General features: G+C 37.4%; 1 protein-coding gene across 1 annotated transcript; it reads right to left on the bottom strand.

Annotated features, from left to right (window-relative positions):
- Positions 1–3,895: 3,895 nt before the first annotated feature.
- LOC125238402 lies at positions 3,896–12,189 on the bottom strand. Its single transcript, XM_048145714.1, has 7 exons — positions 11,917–12,189; positions 9,743–10,452; positions 9,112–9,307; positions 8,723–8,843; positions 7,892–7,996; positions 5,871–6,121; positions 3,896–5,421 (listed from the first exon to the last, which is right to left on the bottom strand). The coding sequence occupies exons 1-7, from the start codon at positions 12,093–12,095 to the stop codon at positions 4,089–4,091; spliced, it is 2,895 nt and encodes a 964-aa protein (XP_048001671.1). The 5' UTR covers positions 12,096–12,189; the 3' UTR covers positions 3,896–4,088.
- Positions 12,190–13,845: the final 1,656 nt, after the last annotated feature.

Below are 13,845 nucleotides of genomic sequence, written 5' to 3'. Positions count from 1 at the left end.
TCGTCACTACTTTTAAAAAATCTCGTATCTCACGCTGTTCCTCAAAGTTAAAACGCAGTAAGTCTATATGCATTCCATGTATGGAATGCATATAGACTACAATTTACTTATTACACTACAATTTATTTATTTACACTATTAGACTACAATTTATTTATTTATTTTTTTTTACTTACTACAATTTTCTTTTCATTGACAGACGAAGATACAAGTTTTTTTAAAAGTAGTGACGATATATAATAGTACAAGTACAGAAGGCCCACTGCTTTGATGTTCACGAAATGCCGCCTTTTTAAATGCCTACAGTTTTTTTACGAAGAAACCAGCCGCACGTGCGCAGCGTCGGATGATAGGGTTGCCTATGGATTAAAACGAATTAATTACTCAGATAAAATTTGATACTATTATATTTAAGTCTGGGTACTTTCTAGGTATAATATATATACAGTATTTTGATTTAAGTTCCAACATCACAAGCCTTATTGAACTTTTTCGTGGGACTTAATCAATAGTAGATCTGTGTATTTTATTCATGATGTCTATTTAAGTTAGTGTTGTTAGCCATTCCACACGCGGACATCGCATATGAACCTTAAAAAAAACTCGCGACGTAAAATAACAATAAAAGTGCGAACGTGCGTTCCGTGAGAACGTGCGCCACCCCTTATTAGGCCGCGAACTCGCGGCCACCGACATGTACTTGTAGCACGGCGATAGAATCGCGGAGTGAGCCGTCCCTGCTATAACGCTATTATCGCGTCTCTTCGGAGCGGCTATTTTTGCTCGTTTCTCTCTTTCGCTGGGACTTGGTGGGACCAGTGCCTTACATGGAGAAAAATGAAAATTTGAAAAACTAGTTTGAATTCGATCATCCCCTTTTATCTTAATCGGTTTAGTTCACAGTTCACGTAGTATGTAGGCTTCGCCTTTTTGTGTCCCGAGCTGTTATGTTTCAGAGGTCCGATTATTAGTTATGTATAAAGTTTAGAGGTAGACGTTTTGCCGCGGGTGAAAATGTTCTACCTAACATGTTGTTAAATAATAAATAACTACATTGTACCACCATGCTGTTGTTTCATTTACCCCTTTGGACACTAATATGTGAGCCTTTTTTTTTTCAAAGTTATCCACCCCACTTTTTTTGTAACTTGGGTATCTTTTACGCGATTCATACTAAGAATCGAGAGGTATTTCGATCCTGATAGGAGAAAAAAAATGCGCCAAGACGTCCATGCATTTTTCGAACCTTCCATTCCGTTACCTCCATACAAAATGTATTTAAAAAATGGTAACGGAATGGGAAAAAACCTTGGGACACTTTTCTCCTATTAGAATTGAAAGAGCTCGCGATTCTGAGTGGAAACCACATAAAAGTTTACAAATCCAAAAAAGTGGGGGGACAATTTTGAAAAAAAAGGCTCATCTACAGTTAGTTATGAATGTTATGATGGTATAACCGCTCTTAGTATAACCCACGTAATATATTGACTGGGAATCAACAAAACCGAATAGAAATAGTAGTTTAAGATACAAGTGCGGAAAAGAGGAAATTCAAAACGAGGGGCGATATATTAAAACACGTCCAAAGGGAGTGTTTTAAATCGACACGAGTTACGAATTACGTAGGGCGCAACTTTTACCAGATGCTTGAAAGCCTGCACTACTGCACTGCAATGCTGCATTTCTTATGAGACTGCGTCCATTGGCGACGCGTCGAATCACATTCAAATGTATGAGAACTCGATTCGACGCGACTCGAATCCGCCTTAGTGGACGCCAGGCTTAACTTACCTTATTTTCTTAAGCTGCGGCCAGTGAAAATAGTCTGACAATGATGATTATCAATTCATAACAGTATTATTATCTAACACATACATACAAATCATTCTTGAGAATTTCAGGAAAGCTAGTGTAATAGTTTAACCTATTGGCTTTTGCAGAAATTAAATGTCGATACTGACTCTACATGGTTGCAAAGTTTCATCATTGAGAAAATTATTAGGAAGGTCTGGGGCCAGGTTCTCGAAAGGTACAAGCCTTGTATTACAAGTGCGCGAACTGTCAAATCGTATGGGTTGTCATGGAAACACACTTGTAATACAAGACTTGTACCTTTCGAGAAACGGGCCACTGGTAGTTCTGGGCCATTAGCACAGTATAATAAAGAGTACTCCCGCTCCCCGCTGAAAGTGCCGCCCACCCCCTCTCGGTTACCTGACAGTTACCGCCTGTCAAAAACGCGAACAATCGACCTGTCATATCTCACTCATACAAGCATGTTACGCGTTCACCTACACGAACTTAGAATGTTTGCTAGCGCGCCTCTTTCATATATTTCATCGCCAGTGTCCGAGATGTGCCATTAGGTATAACTGGTTACGTAGCCGAATGGCACAAACGCTCACGAAATGCTCGTAGATATCTATCTCTTTCACTCGTGGGTATTGGCGCGACAGAGCCAGACTACCTTTCGCGGCATTTCGTTTTCGTTTCGAGTCGCAGAAATGCCATTCGGCTGCGCCACCTACAAAATGTAGTACTTAGGCCCACTTGCACCAACCTCTTAACTCAGGGTTAGTGGGCTGTCAACTGTCAAATTCCATATAAAATGGTGGGTTAACCCTCCATTTTCGTTGGTGCAAGTGGCCCTTAGTGTTTAAATAAGATAGCAAACAAAATCTTGCTGACCAAAAGTTTTATTAACTGAGTCTAAAAAAAACGTGGTGAGAATGTTCTATAACTTCACTATAGACACTTACTACAACATTTTCACTGAAGACAGTTCGATTATTTAATCATATTGCAGTTTCATTTCAATCGTCGGCGTTTGGCACCACTTCGCCGACAACAGAAACATGGGGGTAAACGGCGTCGGCGGCGAAGCATACATCGGCGTCGCCGACGCCGCGCGCGCCGATTCTTACTAGGTACTTGAATTCCTTCATTAGATTCTTTTCCTTCTACACTTACCGACTTTTCCTGTGTCGGTCGGTATTTCTCATCCTCAGAGTCACACTGCGTCTTCAAACGTTTTACCAAGGTTCCGAGAGAGAAGCGTTTACTATTACGACAGCTTAGTAAATATTGGACGACTATGTGTCCGATCGGTGTAACCAGGTTTTCTAAGTCTTCTAAATCGAGTTTTAGGTTTTCAGATATGTCTGTACTGGTGGTTTTTGCTGTTAGATTGACTTGGGAATGCGGGTTTGAAGTGGAAGTCATAATTTTGGTTTTTATGTTTTGCGATTTTTTTTGTCAGATGATAAATTCATTTTACATCTTGTGACGGATTAAAGTGACATTTTGATGACAGAAAGAAATATAAAAGAATATAAGGCTAGCCACACATGTCCGGTTAAGATGATCGAGTTATCTTCACAATTACTAAACTTGCTCGCCATGTTGCGGATTTTCTGGCAAAGACTTAGTATAATATATATGAGATTTTCTGGACGATTTTTTTTTACTGGCAAGGACGACTTTGACAACAGACGTCGAAAGTCATCGAAAGTCTAGAATTAAATATTGTAGATGTTCTAATAATGGATTTATCGGAAATACGCTCAAAATAATACATAAATAATAATTCTGAACGTGATAAATTGCTTTCCATAAAAAGGATCACAGCATTTCGATAACAATGTTCCGAAATCGGTTGTTGATATGAATACAACACAGACACTGACACTATAGTGCGGTTCTCCTGTATTGGTTAGTTGGTTTCGATTACGTAAAATTTTTTGTTTGTTCCTATTTAAAGGTGTAAAGGTGTAAGGTGTAGTTCTGTAATATATATGGAACGGCTTTCCATCATTGCCATACAAATTAAAAACAGATTAGAGAAAATAAATAAAAGTACCATCTTATAATAATATTTCTTTATTTTGTACAAAAGTATAAAAAATAATTACTACGACTAATAACATATTTAACAGCATTATTTCATACCCTCTTACCATCCAAAAACGTATAAAACTTCCTAAAACTTATCGTACTTATTGAGCAAAGTTCCGATGTTTTTCTAGAAATCTGATCTATAATTTGTATCACTTTGTATTTAACTATTTACTACCTATCTAGATACCATTTTAGTCTAAAAATGATAGCGATGACCAAACTTTACTCAAATTGTGATTTAATTCATCTAACAACGAGAGAACGTTTTCAAGAGCAGTTTCCAACAAGCCATGGTCAGTATTCTCACTTATTTTAATTTCTGCATCGTCCTCTGTTATTTTAGTATTTATTTCTATCCCTCCATCTTTGTGAGACTTGTGATTATCATGATCATAATCTGAAGACTTATCGTCATCATTATCGATAGCGTTTTGCATTTCTTTATGCTTCTTCAAAATTTTGCCGTATTTCCCATGTATTTCTCCATCCAAATCTATTTCATTTTTCTCAGTCTTGTCTTTTCCATGATTTTTATTGCTAACCAATAAACTTCTTTTCTTTCTCGAGTGAGAATCTTCTTCATCTGCTTCACTGAGATCTTCTCTGTTTCTGTAATTCCTTGAATTTCTTTTAGTATGTTTACTCATATTATTCTTACCTAATTTTCTTTGTTTCAGTCCTTTAATGCTTTTGGTTAAGTTCAGTTTCGGAATTTTACCCTGGATGTTGTTCATAATTTTCTCAAAAATGCCAGAACCAACTAGTTTATGTTCATGTTTGAACTTCCTGTCACCTTTTCTTAACGATTGTTTTCTCTGCTTCCTTCGGCTATCGAATTCTTCTCCAGAAATTTGACGTTTGACTCTGTTCGTTATCAGACTATCTTTCAGGTCAATCAAACCTTGAACATCTCTTAACCCTCTGTTTATGCCATCGATCCTGTTTCTTAAAGCTTCATTATTATTGATATCGTCAAATTCATTGATATCGATATCAAGATCAAAATCGCTTAAGTTAATCGATCTTTTCATTCTAATCTTCTTTTTAGTCTCATCAAGCTCTATTTCCTGTTTTGATTCGTATTCCTCACTGACCTCCTTTGTTTTGATTTCCTCACTGGCCTCCTTTGTTTGGTTTTCCTCGCTGATCTCTTTTGTTTTGTTTTCCTCGTGTACCTCTTTTGTTTTGTTTTCCTCGTGTGCCTCTTTTGTTTCGTTTTCCTCATGTGCCTCTTTTCTTTTGTTTTCCTCGCTGGCCTCTTTTCTTGTTTTTGCTACCTCACTCTTATTTTCTTCTACATCTATTTCCTTACTTTCTTTAACCTTGACAGGTTTAGCTTCAACTAGAGTCTCGTCCTTACTTTCGTCATCAAAGCAAGCGTTAACCTTGGTGTTGGCCAGGACCCAGAAGCCGAAAGACTTGGGTGGTAGATTGAGGAGCAGGGTCTTGAAGGGACGGACGCGCTTCACAACTGGTCGGATGTTGCCTTCGTAGAACATTGGGCGGCCGTTTACGACGATGTTGCTGAAATTGTAAAAAAAATGTTAATAGCACAATTTTTATTCATAAATTTCAGACCAGGAATTAAAATAAAAACAGTTAAATTACATAAGTATTATGTGAATGAACTATAAGAAACGATATTTTATCTTCTGATATACAATAGGAATCAGTTCTGATTCTTATTTGTGTTTGTTTTTAAGCCAAAACCTTGGTTTTTTTTGTAAAAATCTTGACAGTACAGGTGGATAACAAACTTGAAAGTACTTGAAGACTTGGTACCTAGTGACTGATGATGATAATGGTGACAAAAACTTATACAAAATTGACGTTGCATAAACACAGTACACCAAATATAAAGAATGCCGGGAGAATTTATTGAGAATTTAATCCAAATAATCTAACATCACCCTCAACAGGTAAAGCCTTGTAAATGTAAACCCAAGATAATCTCCCAACTCCGGATACATTACCCGCTATGATCATGCCCCAATATAAACTGCATGATATCACCCTCCTCCTCCCGCTTCGCCAGTTTCACCGAGAATCTCGCCGGTTCGCTATCCATGTTCACTCCGTAAAGGGTGACCGCGCCTGGTACGGGCTTGTGACGCAGCGATGTACAGTGTGCGAAGAGGGCCGCTTGCCCGTCGGATGGTTCCATGGTGAGTTCTAGAACGCGCTCGCCGACTAGGTTTTTGAAGAGTAGGGCCATGTAGAAACTCTGGAAGGCAAATGCAACAAGTGAGAATAGAATGTTGTATTTCTGTTGAGTTTATGTGTGAAGATACAAGAAAAGAAACATTTCAAAATTATTTCCTAAGATAGGGAGGGTTTGTTAGACAGGTAAATAAAAAAAAAACGTTTATTCAGAACGTAAAGCTTACAACCAAGCAAGCTTAACCCTATTACATATCTTCTGCCAAACCACTTTGTGGTTTGTTGGCAGACGAGGCTCCCATACACTTATCAAGCTAAAATACCTCATAGTTTTTAGATATATGTATAATATTTATAAATTGGGTTGGCACAAAAGTAATGACACACTCTACAAAACTCTATACATTTCCTTTCTTAAGTTAATTGTTTTCGATAATATTCTAGTATGTTGTAGAACATTCTAGGTACTTCTAATGTGAGGGTATATAAATCCGCCCTCGTGATTGGTTTAGTTAGATTGAAATAAAATGGACGAGCGACAAGTTCGAACACTTTACTTATACGAGTACTTGTTAGGCCACAGTGCGCGGGCTGCGGCTGACAATATCAACACTGCATTGGGCGCTGGAAGTACAAGCCATGCCACGGTGTCCAGATGGTTTGACCGTTTTAAATCAGGAGACAGGAGCCTTGAAATTCAGTCACGCTCAGGGCGACCACCTGCATTCAATGATGACGATTTACGCCGCGAACTACAGTCGAATCCTAATGCTACTACTCGTGAATTAGCGGAAGCACTTAACTGCAGTCACCACGCTGTGGAATACCATCTGCATGAGCTTGGGTATCGAAAAGTTTTGACTCGATGGGTACCGCACATCCTTACCGACGCCAGTCGTGCAGTCCGTGTCGCCATCTGTCAATCACTTTTGCTGCGACCCCGACGTCAAGAGTTTTTGACTGATCTGGTTACGGGAGATGAATCATGAATTTATTATGAGAACGATACACGTCGTGCTTTTTGGCTGCCTCGAGAAGAAGCGCCACCAACTCAACCGAAGCTGAGTCAAAAAACCGCTTAAAAGTTTTGTTTTGTTGTTTCTGGGACTCGCAAGGCATGCTGTTTCATGAACTATTACACAATGAAACTGTAAACGCTAACAAATATTCAACACAGCTCACCGAACTATCTTCTGCTATCAAGAAAAAACGAAGAAGACGAGCCACTGTAATTTTACTACATGATAACGCCCGACCTCATGTCGCATCTACCGTTCGCCAACAGCTTCAGAACTTGGGCTGGGAGACGATACCCCACCCACCTTATTCTCCAGACCTCGCACCATCAGACTTTCATTTGTTTAGAGCCCTGAAACGACATTTGCGGGGTAAACAATTCAATGATTTCCATGATGTACAGGTGGAGTTGAACAACTTTTTCGAGGCACAGCCATCAGGGTTCTGGGCGAAAGGCATCCAAACTTTGCCGGATCGTTGGCAAGAAGTCATAGATGCTAATGGTGATTACATCATCGACTAAGCTTTTTGTATTGTAATAACAATAAAAAATATAAAACGTAAACCAAGTGTCTCATTACTTTTGTGCCAACCCAATATATAAGTTTTTGCTATGCATACACACACATGTACATATATGTATACGATGCATGTATGCGTAGCCAAAACCTAGCTTACCTTAACCCTTTACTTCATGCGCTTTATGAGCGATTACCTCTTAATCTAGCAATTATGCGTTTCAGCGTTTACCTTACACTTACAGCGTTTACTTTACAAAAATAAAGCTATTACTTTAAATTAAATTCTATTTGCTTACCAAAGTGGGCTCAAACAGCTCGTTCTCAAGCAGTTCTCTGAAGTGCACATGGAACCCGTTCCTGGCAGAGTAGCCGAGGCTGGTCAGCCAATCTGCCGCACGAGCCTGGGAAATAAATAGAAATATTAAATATTACCCAATTAACCTCTAGCGACCCACCATACAAAAAATTTGCCAGTCAAATTTGAATCAATGGTAACTATAAAACAGGGCTGATTTTTTTTTTTAAATCGAACGAATCAAAACAAAAGCAACTCAATTCTATTTAACATAGATTCAAATTCCATCGTAGGTATTTTGTCCTAGTATTAGGACATAGAACCCCAGGAGGTTAAAGTTTCTGCAATAGCATGTAAAAAATGTTAAATGTTCAAGTATAGCGTCAAAGGGCTACTTATAAGTTTATAAGTGAGGTAGTTACCTCGGACGAATTTTCTAAATAGTGAGCCCACTGACTAAAGCCGTCGTATGTGCAAGGCGGTCATGGCCCCAAGGCCACTCATATCACCCTTTGAGGGGTTTCAAGGTAGTCTCAAAGCTCAAGATTTTTAAGGGTTTGGTCAAAAAAGGTCTTTTCCTTTACATTATTTAAGTTTTGACGTTATGTTCTCCCTTTTGCCCTTTGAGCCTCATCATCGCAATGTCCTGGCCGACTTCGACCACGTTTAACACTGGTAATTAGAGCGATGCTCATGAGTTCTCATGAGGTGGTGTCAGCCCTTTAGCAGTAAATGTGTGCACATTCGCTGTAGGTCAGCATCCCTCTGTACCTCAAAGAGCAAAGGACAGCATTATATGTTTATTAAGTAAGTAGATCTATCGATAACTGACCTGTTCGCTATGCTGCTGAGGTCGCTCCGTAAGCCAGAGGGCGTTACTGGTGCTGAGGACTCGTAGCAAAGATAGGCGAGAGGCTTCAGACATACGTGCTAACTCGTGAGAGGATGAGTTGCTGAAACCAATCAGAATTTTAGGTCAAAATCGCTCTAGAAAATGGTGTTATTTCCTGTGGATTTATAAAGGAAGTTTGAGTTTTCGATACATTTTCCTTCAATCCGTTTACATTCATTCATTCAGTCATCATCAGTTCATTCATTCATTTGGGGGTATGTCAAATGGCTTACCAATCTTACCATATTTCAGGTTGAGGTATGGTAAGGCACTTGCAGAGACAGGGATACCATCTAGAGATAAGGGGATACATACTGGAACTAGCTTACCCATTCAGTAGTACAGCATCCATACTGTCAGCAGACAGCGTCACATAGTCCTTAAAGTCGCTTTTAGAACCAGCTTCAAGACACGCCGAAATGTCTCCACCAACAACCTTCCAGTGTCGAGCGTCAAAAGTGTCTACCATCATGCGAAGGGTTTGAAGGTCGTTGAGGTAGTCTTCGAGGGTCTGGTTGTTGCATTCTGGAAGAAGTTTGTTGATTGAGGTTGGAAGAAGTCAGATAAAAAGCGTTTAAAACAGCCGGCTTAACGAAGGCATCAATCGCGAATTTGTGTATCTTTCTTCTATATTAGTGTGTCAGTGGCTAAATATTGTCTGACATTTTTATCACACTTGCTTAAATATCACAGTATTTAATCATGAAATTTCTTGTACCAAAATTTATCTTTTTACAAATTATTTTTATTGCAAGAGTGATGTGATGAAAAACATGGAGACTAAGAATATTGGAAAAGAGTCTTTAAATCGCTCCAGCGAGACGTCCCAATACAACTGTATTCTCGTTTGCAATATTTAACTTACGCCCCAGGTTGCACAATATAGGTATTATTTCTGTATTTATCAGAGTACCTATGAGAATCCTAATTATTACTAATAAATAAGTAAAAAAAACTTACCATAACCCAATTGCCAATAGATCTCTTGCATATCGTCCTTATCAGCAATAGTCAGCATGTTCAACGCAGGATTAGGATCCCACATACCATTCTCAGTCTTCTCACCATTATTTACAGCAAACACTAAACTAAAACCAGTATCTTTAGCCCATTTGGCGAACCTCTTCCATTGTCTATGACTCACTTCTAAATTATCTTTGGACAACCTTCTTAATCTTTTAGGCCGTTCTTCACTCTCTTCTTTATTGGACTTTAGTTTTGATAAGCGTCTAGATTTTAGTTTCGTTAATAAACTTTCATGGCTTTCATCTGCAGTTTCTCTTTCTTTGTCATAGTCTTTTGAAATCTTTTTATGTTTAGCTAAGGCATGAATCTTTGACTTCTTCAGTTTCGGTTTTAATTTTTCTTCATCTTCATCTAATGTTCCTTCTTGGCTGCCAGAGATTAACTGCCTCCTATGTCTTTTAAGTAGTTTTTCACTTGATCTTCTCAGTTTCGTAAGAATATCTTCATTGCTATCTTCATAATCGTAGTCTTCTTCTGTTTCTTTTTTGATTAGGTGTCTCTTTTGCTTATTAGGTTCTGGAAGGTATGTATCTAGATGTTCAATGGTCATGCTTTTATTATTGAAGGTTATGTGAGAGGTGGAGGGGCCGGCTATTCGGAGATACGCTGGAGCTAGTGAGGCGGCCATGCAAGTTGATTCTTTGCTGAAAATAGTATTAATAGTTAATAAAATATCGACTTTTTCTAAATGTTGACAAGCGTGCAAACAAAAATTGCATAGGCTGACTTAGGAAATATAAAAATAAATCACGTCATAATTTTGAAAAATGGCTTTCTGTTCCAAAAGCGAACTTAAACTTTTCCTCCCGCTAGGAGAGGGTGACAGTTTTTTGTTTAAGTATAGAACATTTTTTTGCTCAATTCTTTTTTTATGGTGTGAATCATTTAGAGAATCAGTACATTCAACTGCTTAAATCAGATCCATATACGGAGTTTCCGGATTTCCTAACTTTAAAGATGATTATAATACAAAATTCTACTTATGTCGTTTAGCAATAATTTAAACCAAAGATTATTTATTTAGGATTTACAGTCTTCATACTAAGAACCTCATTTTTTTAGCGCCACGTATTATATACTATCATAACTACACTGATGATGCCTACAAATTTATTTATTTTCAAAATGTGTATTGACGTGATATTATGATATTAAACTAAAGAATCATAATTATCATTTGTTTTTATAAAAAGTAAAAACACGCAAAAATATTTCGTTAAAATATGATTTTGGCCACTTCCAGGCTGCGAACAGCGCCATCTAGTTTTAAGCCTAAAAGGCCCATACATTTCAGAGGTACGCTTTTTTGTATGAGCTTTGTCGGTCCCGTATTATATGGTCCTTGATTTAAATCAATATCTCTCAAATATAAACAAACCTAAAAGACAGAAGTTAAAAGTTAAAAGTCTTAGTTTCTTATATAATTATGTAAATATGTTCATGTAAATAAAGAACCCAAGGTTAAAAAAAAAAAGTTCGATAAACTCACGCCCAATTCAGTTCCAAACACTAGAAGCAATGCACATAACGTACAGCAAATATAAATCATAACTCGATATCGAAATCGCTGGGCGAATAAATTTTATAAAGTGTGCATATATCGTGAGCGTTTGACTCAATTCTGAGTATTTGGTTGAAAAACTTTGCCTACATTTATTTATTGGCAATAGATGCTAATATGATGTTGTTTCTTGTTTTAGACGTGGAATTTGTATTGAACAAGCGAAAAACTCTTAAATTGAATCATGAGCGTAGTGAATGGGTCTAACTAAAATCTCCAGTCGAGCCGTATGCTTGTTTGCCACCATGTGGTATAAAAGAAGTTGGAATCTTGAGTATTGTGAGCGTTTTAAATCACGAGGGTTAAAATAAACTTTGCTATCGAGCGAAACATAATATAAAAACTCAATAGGTAAAATAATACCAACGCATTTAAAACGTTCTTATTAAAATCCAGATGATCGGTATCAATAACAATAAATTCTACCAGCCTATATCAACAAGAGGAAGCGACAAAAACGTTTCTTGCAATATTAACTTAGTCATTTTCTACTTTTGTGTTAATGACTCAAATAATATTAAAAATAGATAGAAAATAAAACACTCACCTGCTCAAATCATCGCTGCTACCAAACAAATACTTAGGATCTATCGTAAAACTAACGAATCTACTATCAACCTCGTTCACATGATTCTCCGTCGCTATTCTAACACTGAACGCTTCTCCGTCCACTTTACTAACTAAAAACAATAAAGCTGAAACTAAAAACCGCGCTAAGCCGCTCATTTTTTACTAAAAACTAAACTTTGAAACTAAAAACAGGCACTTGCAAACCAATACTGCTTCGAAAATGGAACTACAAAAACACGACGATGAAATGTAAAATTGTAAATGCAGTGTTAACAGAATGTGATGAGTGTGTTACTTTTTATATTCATAAATAAGGAAGTGTTATGGCATGTTGCGGTAAATATAAGAATTTAGAAGATCATGTGATAAATTGTCTAATCTAGGTTTTCTTTTTATAACAGGGGTATTTTTGTAGGTAAGTTTTAGTTTGTTATTTAGTTTTATTTATAGGTTAAATTTTATTCATAGGTTTAGTTTAGTTTTCATGTTATTGTTTTAGGTGTTACTAGTTTATATGGTTTTGTGTTTAATTTAATATTTAATAAATAAATTGAATAGATAATATCTAATTCTAAACAATAGTGTGTAAACTTAATGGAAGCGCTGGTGGCCTAGCGGTAAGAGCGTGCGACTTTCGATCCGGAGGACGCGGGTTCGAACCCCGGCTCGTACCAATGAGTTTTACGAAACTTATGTGCAAAATGTCATTTGATATTTGCCAGTCGCTTTTCGGTGAAGGAAAATATCGTGAGGAAACCGGACTAATTTCAATAAGGCTTAGTTACTCTTCGGGTTGGAAAGATGGCAGTCGCTTTCGTAAAACTACAGCCTACGCCAAATCTTGGGATTAGTTGTCAAAGCGGACCCTAGGCTCCCATGAGCCATGGCCAATGCCGGGATAACGCAAGGAGGATGATGAATGTGTAAACTTAGTACCATGGCCCAGTGGAAGATTTTAAAAACGCAGCGAGCGCAGCCATCACCTACTTGGAGGAATGTAAATTTAGATTATGAACTAGCTTATAGTGTATATACAGTGTATTGTAGTCTTAATTGCCATACGATAAATAAATAATACACCGGGATTATGGTTAGTATAGGGGTCAATCCGCGGTGAGAGTAACACGAGTCACGATTTTATGGCATGTTCCATTTATTCGCAATGCAAATTCAAGGGATAATCTATCTCTAAATAAGTGTTACTTTCCCGATATATGCATAGATCCTTTCATTTGCAGTTGTAGTTCAAATAAACACTCAATGAAGTCGTGAGTTCGTGACTCATGTTACTTTTACGTGGATTCACCCATAATACCTGTAGGACATGAGATAAAATTGATAACAACTAGGGAACAAATCAAGGGGGCAAAGTAGTTGTTTAACCGCACGTGCCAATATTGATACCCGAGCGAGCGAAAGATTCCAATATTGAACCGCGAGCGTAGCGAGTGGTTCAAAAAGTGGAATCATGAGCATTGCGAGGGTTTCAAGGCACGAAGGTTAAACAAACTTTGCCACCGAGTGAAACACAAAATTTTTCACCACACCAACTCAAACAAAATACTGACTATAAAACATGAAACTAAATCAAATCCATCAATTTATTCAATATTTATGATTCAAAATCATCATTTATAGGTAAATTCTACCTGCCAGCATAAGACATCAAGTTAAAATTTGTATGAAATTACTTTGCACTCTTGTGGATAAAATGCAATTTTGCTATCCGTTTTCGAATAGCAAAGAATGCCTTTATTAGTTGGTGTGGTGAAAATGATTTTATTGAATATTTTTGGATTTCTTCTTTTATCGAGTAGTCATATCTTATACTTTTAAACGAGCAATTCTTGTATATTTATTTATTTATTTATTTATATACACCGACGATCTCGGAAACCGCTCTAAC

Source organism: Leguminivora glycinivorella, chromosome 23 (genome assembly GCF_023078275.1).
Source record: "Leguminivora glycinivorella isolate SPB_JAAS2020 chromosome 23, LegGlyc_1.1, whole genome shotgun sequence".
Taxonomy (NCBI): domain Eukaryota; kingdom Metazoa; phylum Arthropoda; class Insecta; order Lepidoptera; family Tortricidae; genus Leguminivora; species Leguminivora glycinivorella.
Note: the sequence above shows the minus strand (reverse complement) of the source record. Positions and strands in the feature narration are given on the sequence as shown.

Coding starts and splice junctions, on each gene's coding strand:
- LOC125238402 (XM_048145714.1), bottom strand. CDS start 12,095: ATGAGCGGCTTAGCGCGGTTTTTAGTTTCAGCTTTATTGTTTTTAGTT. Junction 9,308..9,742: donor CTATTGGCAATTGGGTTATG/GTAAGTTTTTTT, acceptor AACTTCTTCCAG/AATGCAACAACCAGACCCTC. Junction 6,122..7,891: donor AGCTGTTTGAGCCCACTTTG/GTAAGCAAATAG, acceptor TTTGCCTTCCAG/AGTTTCTACATGGCCCTACT.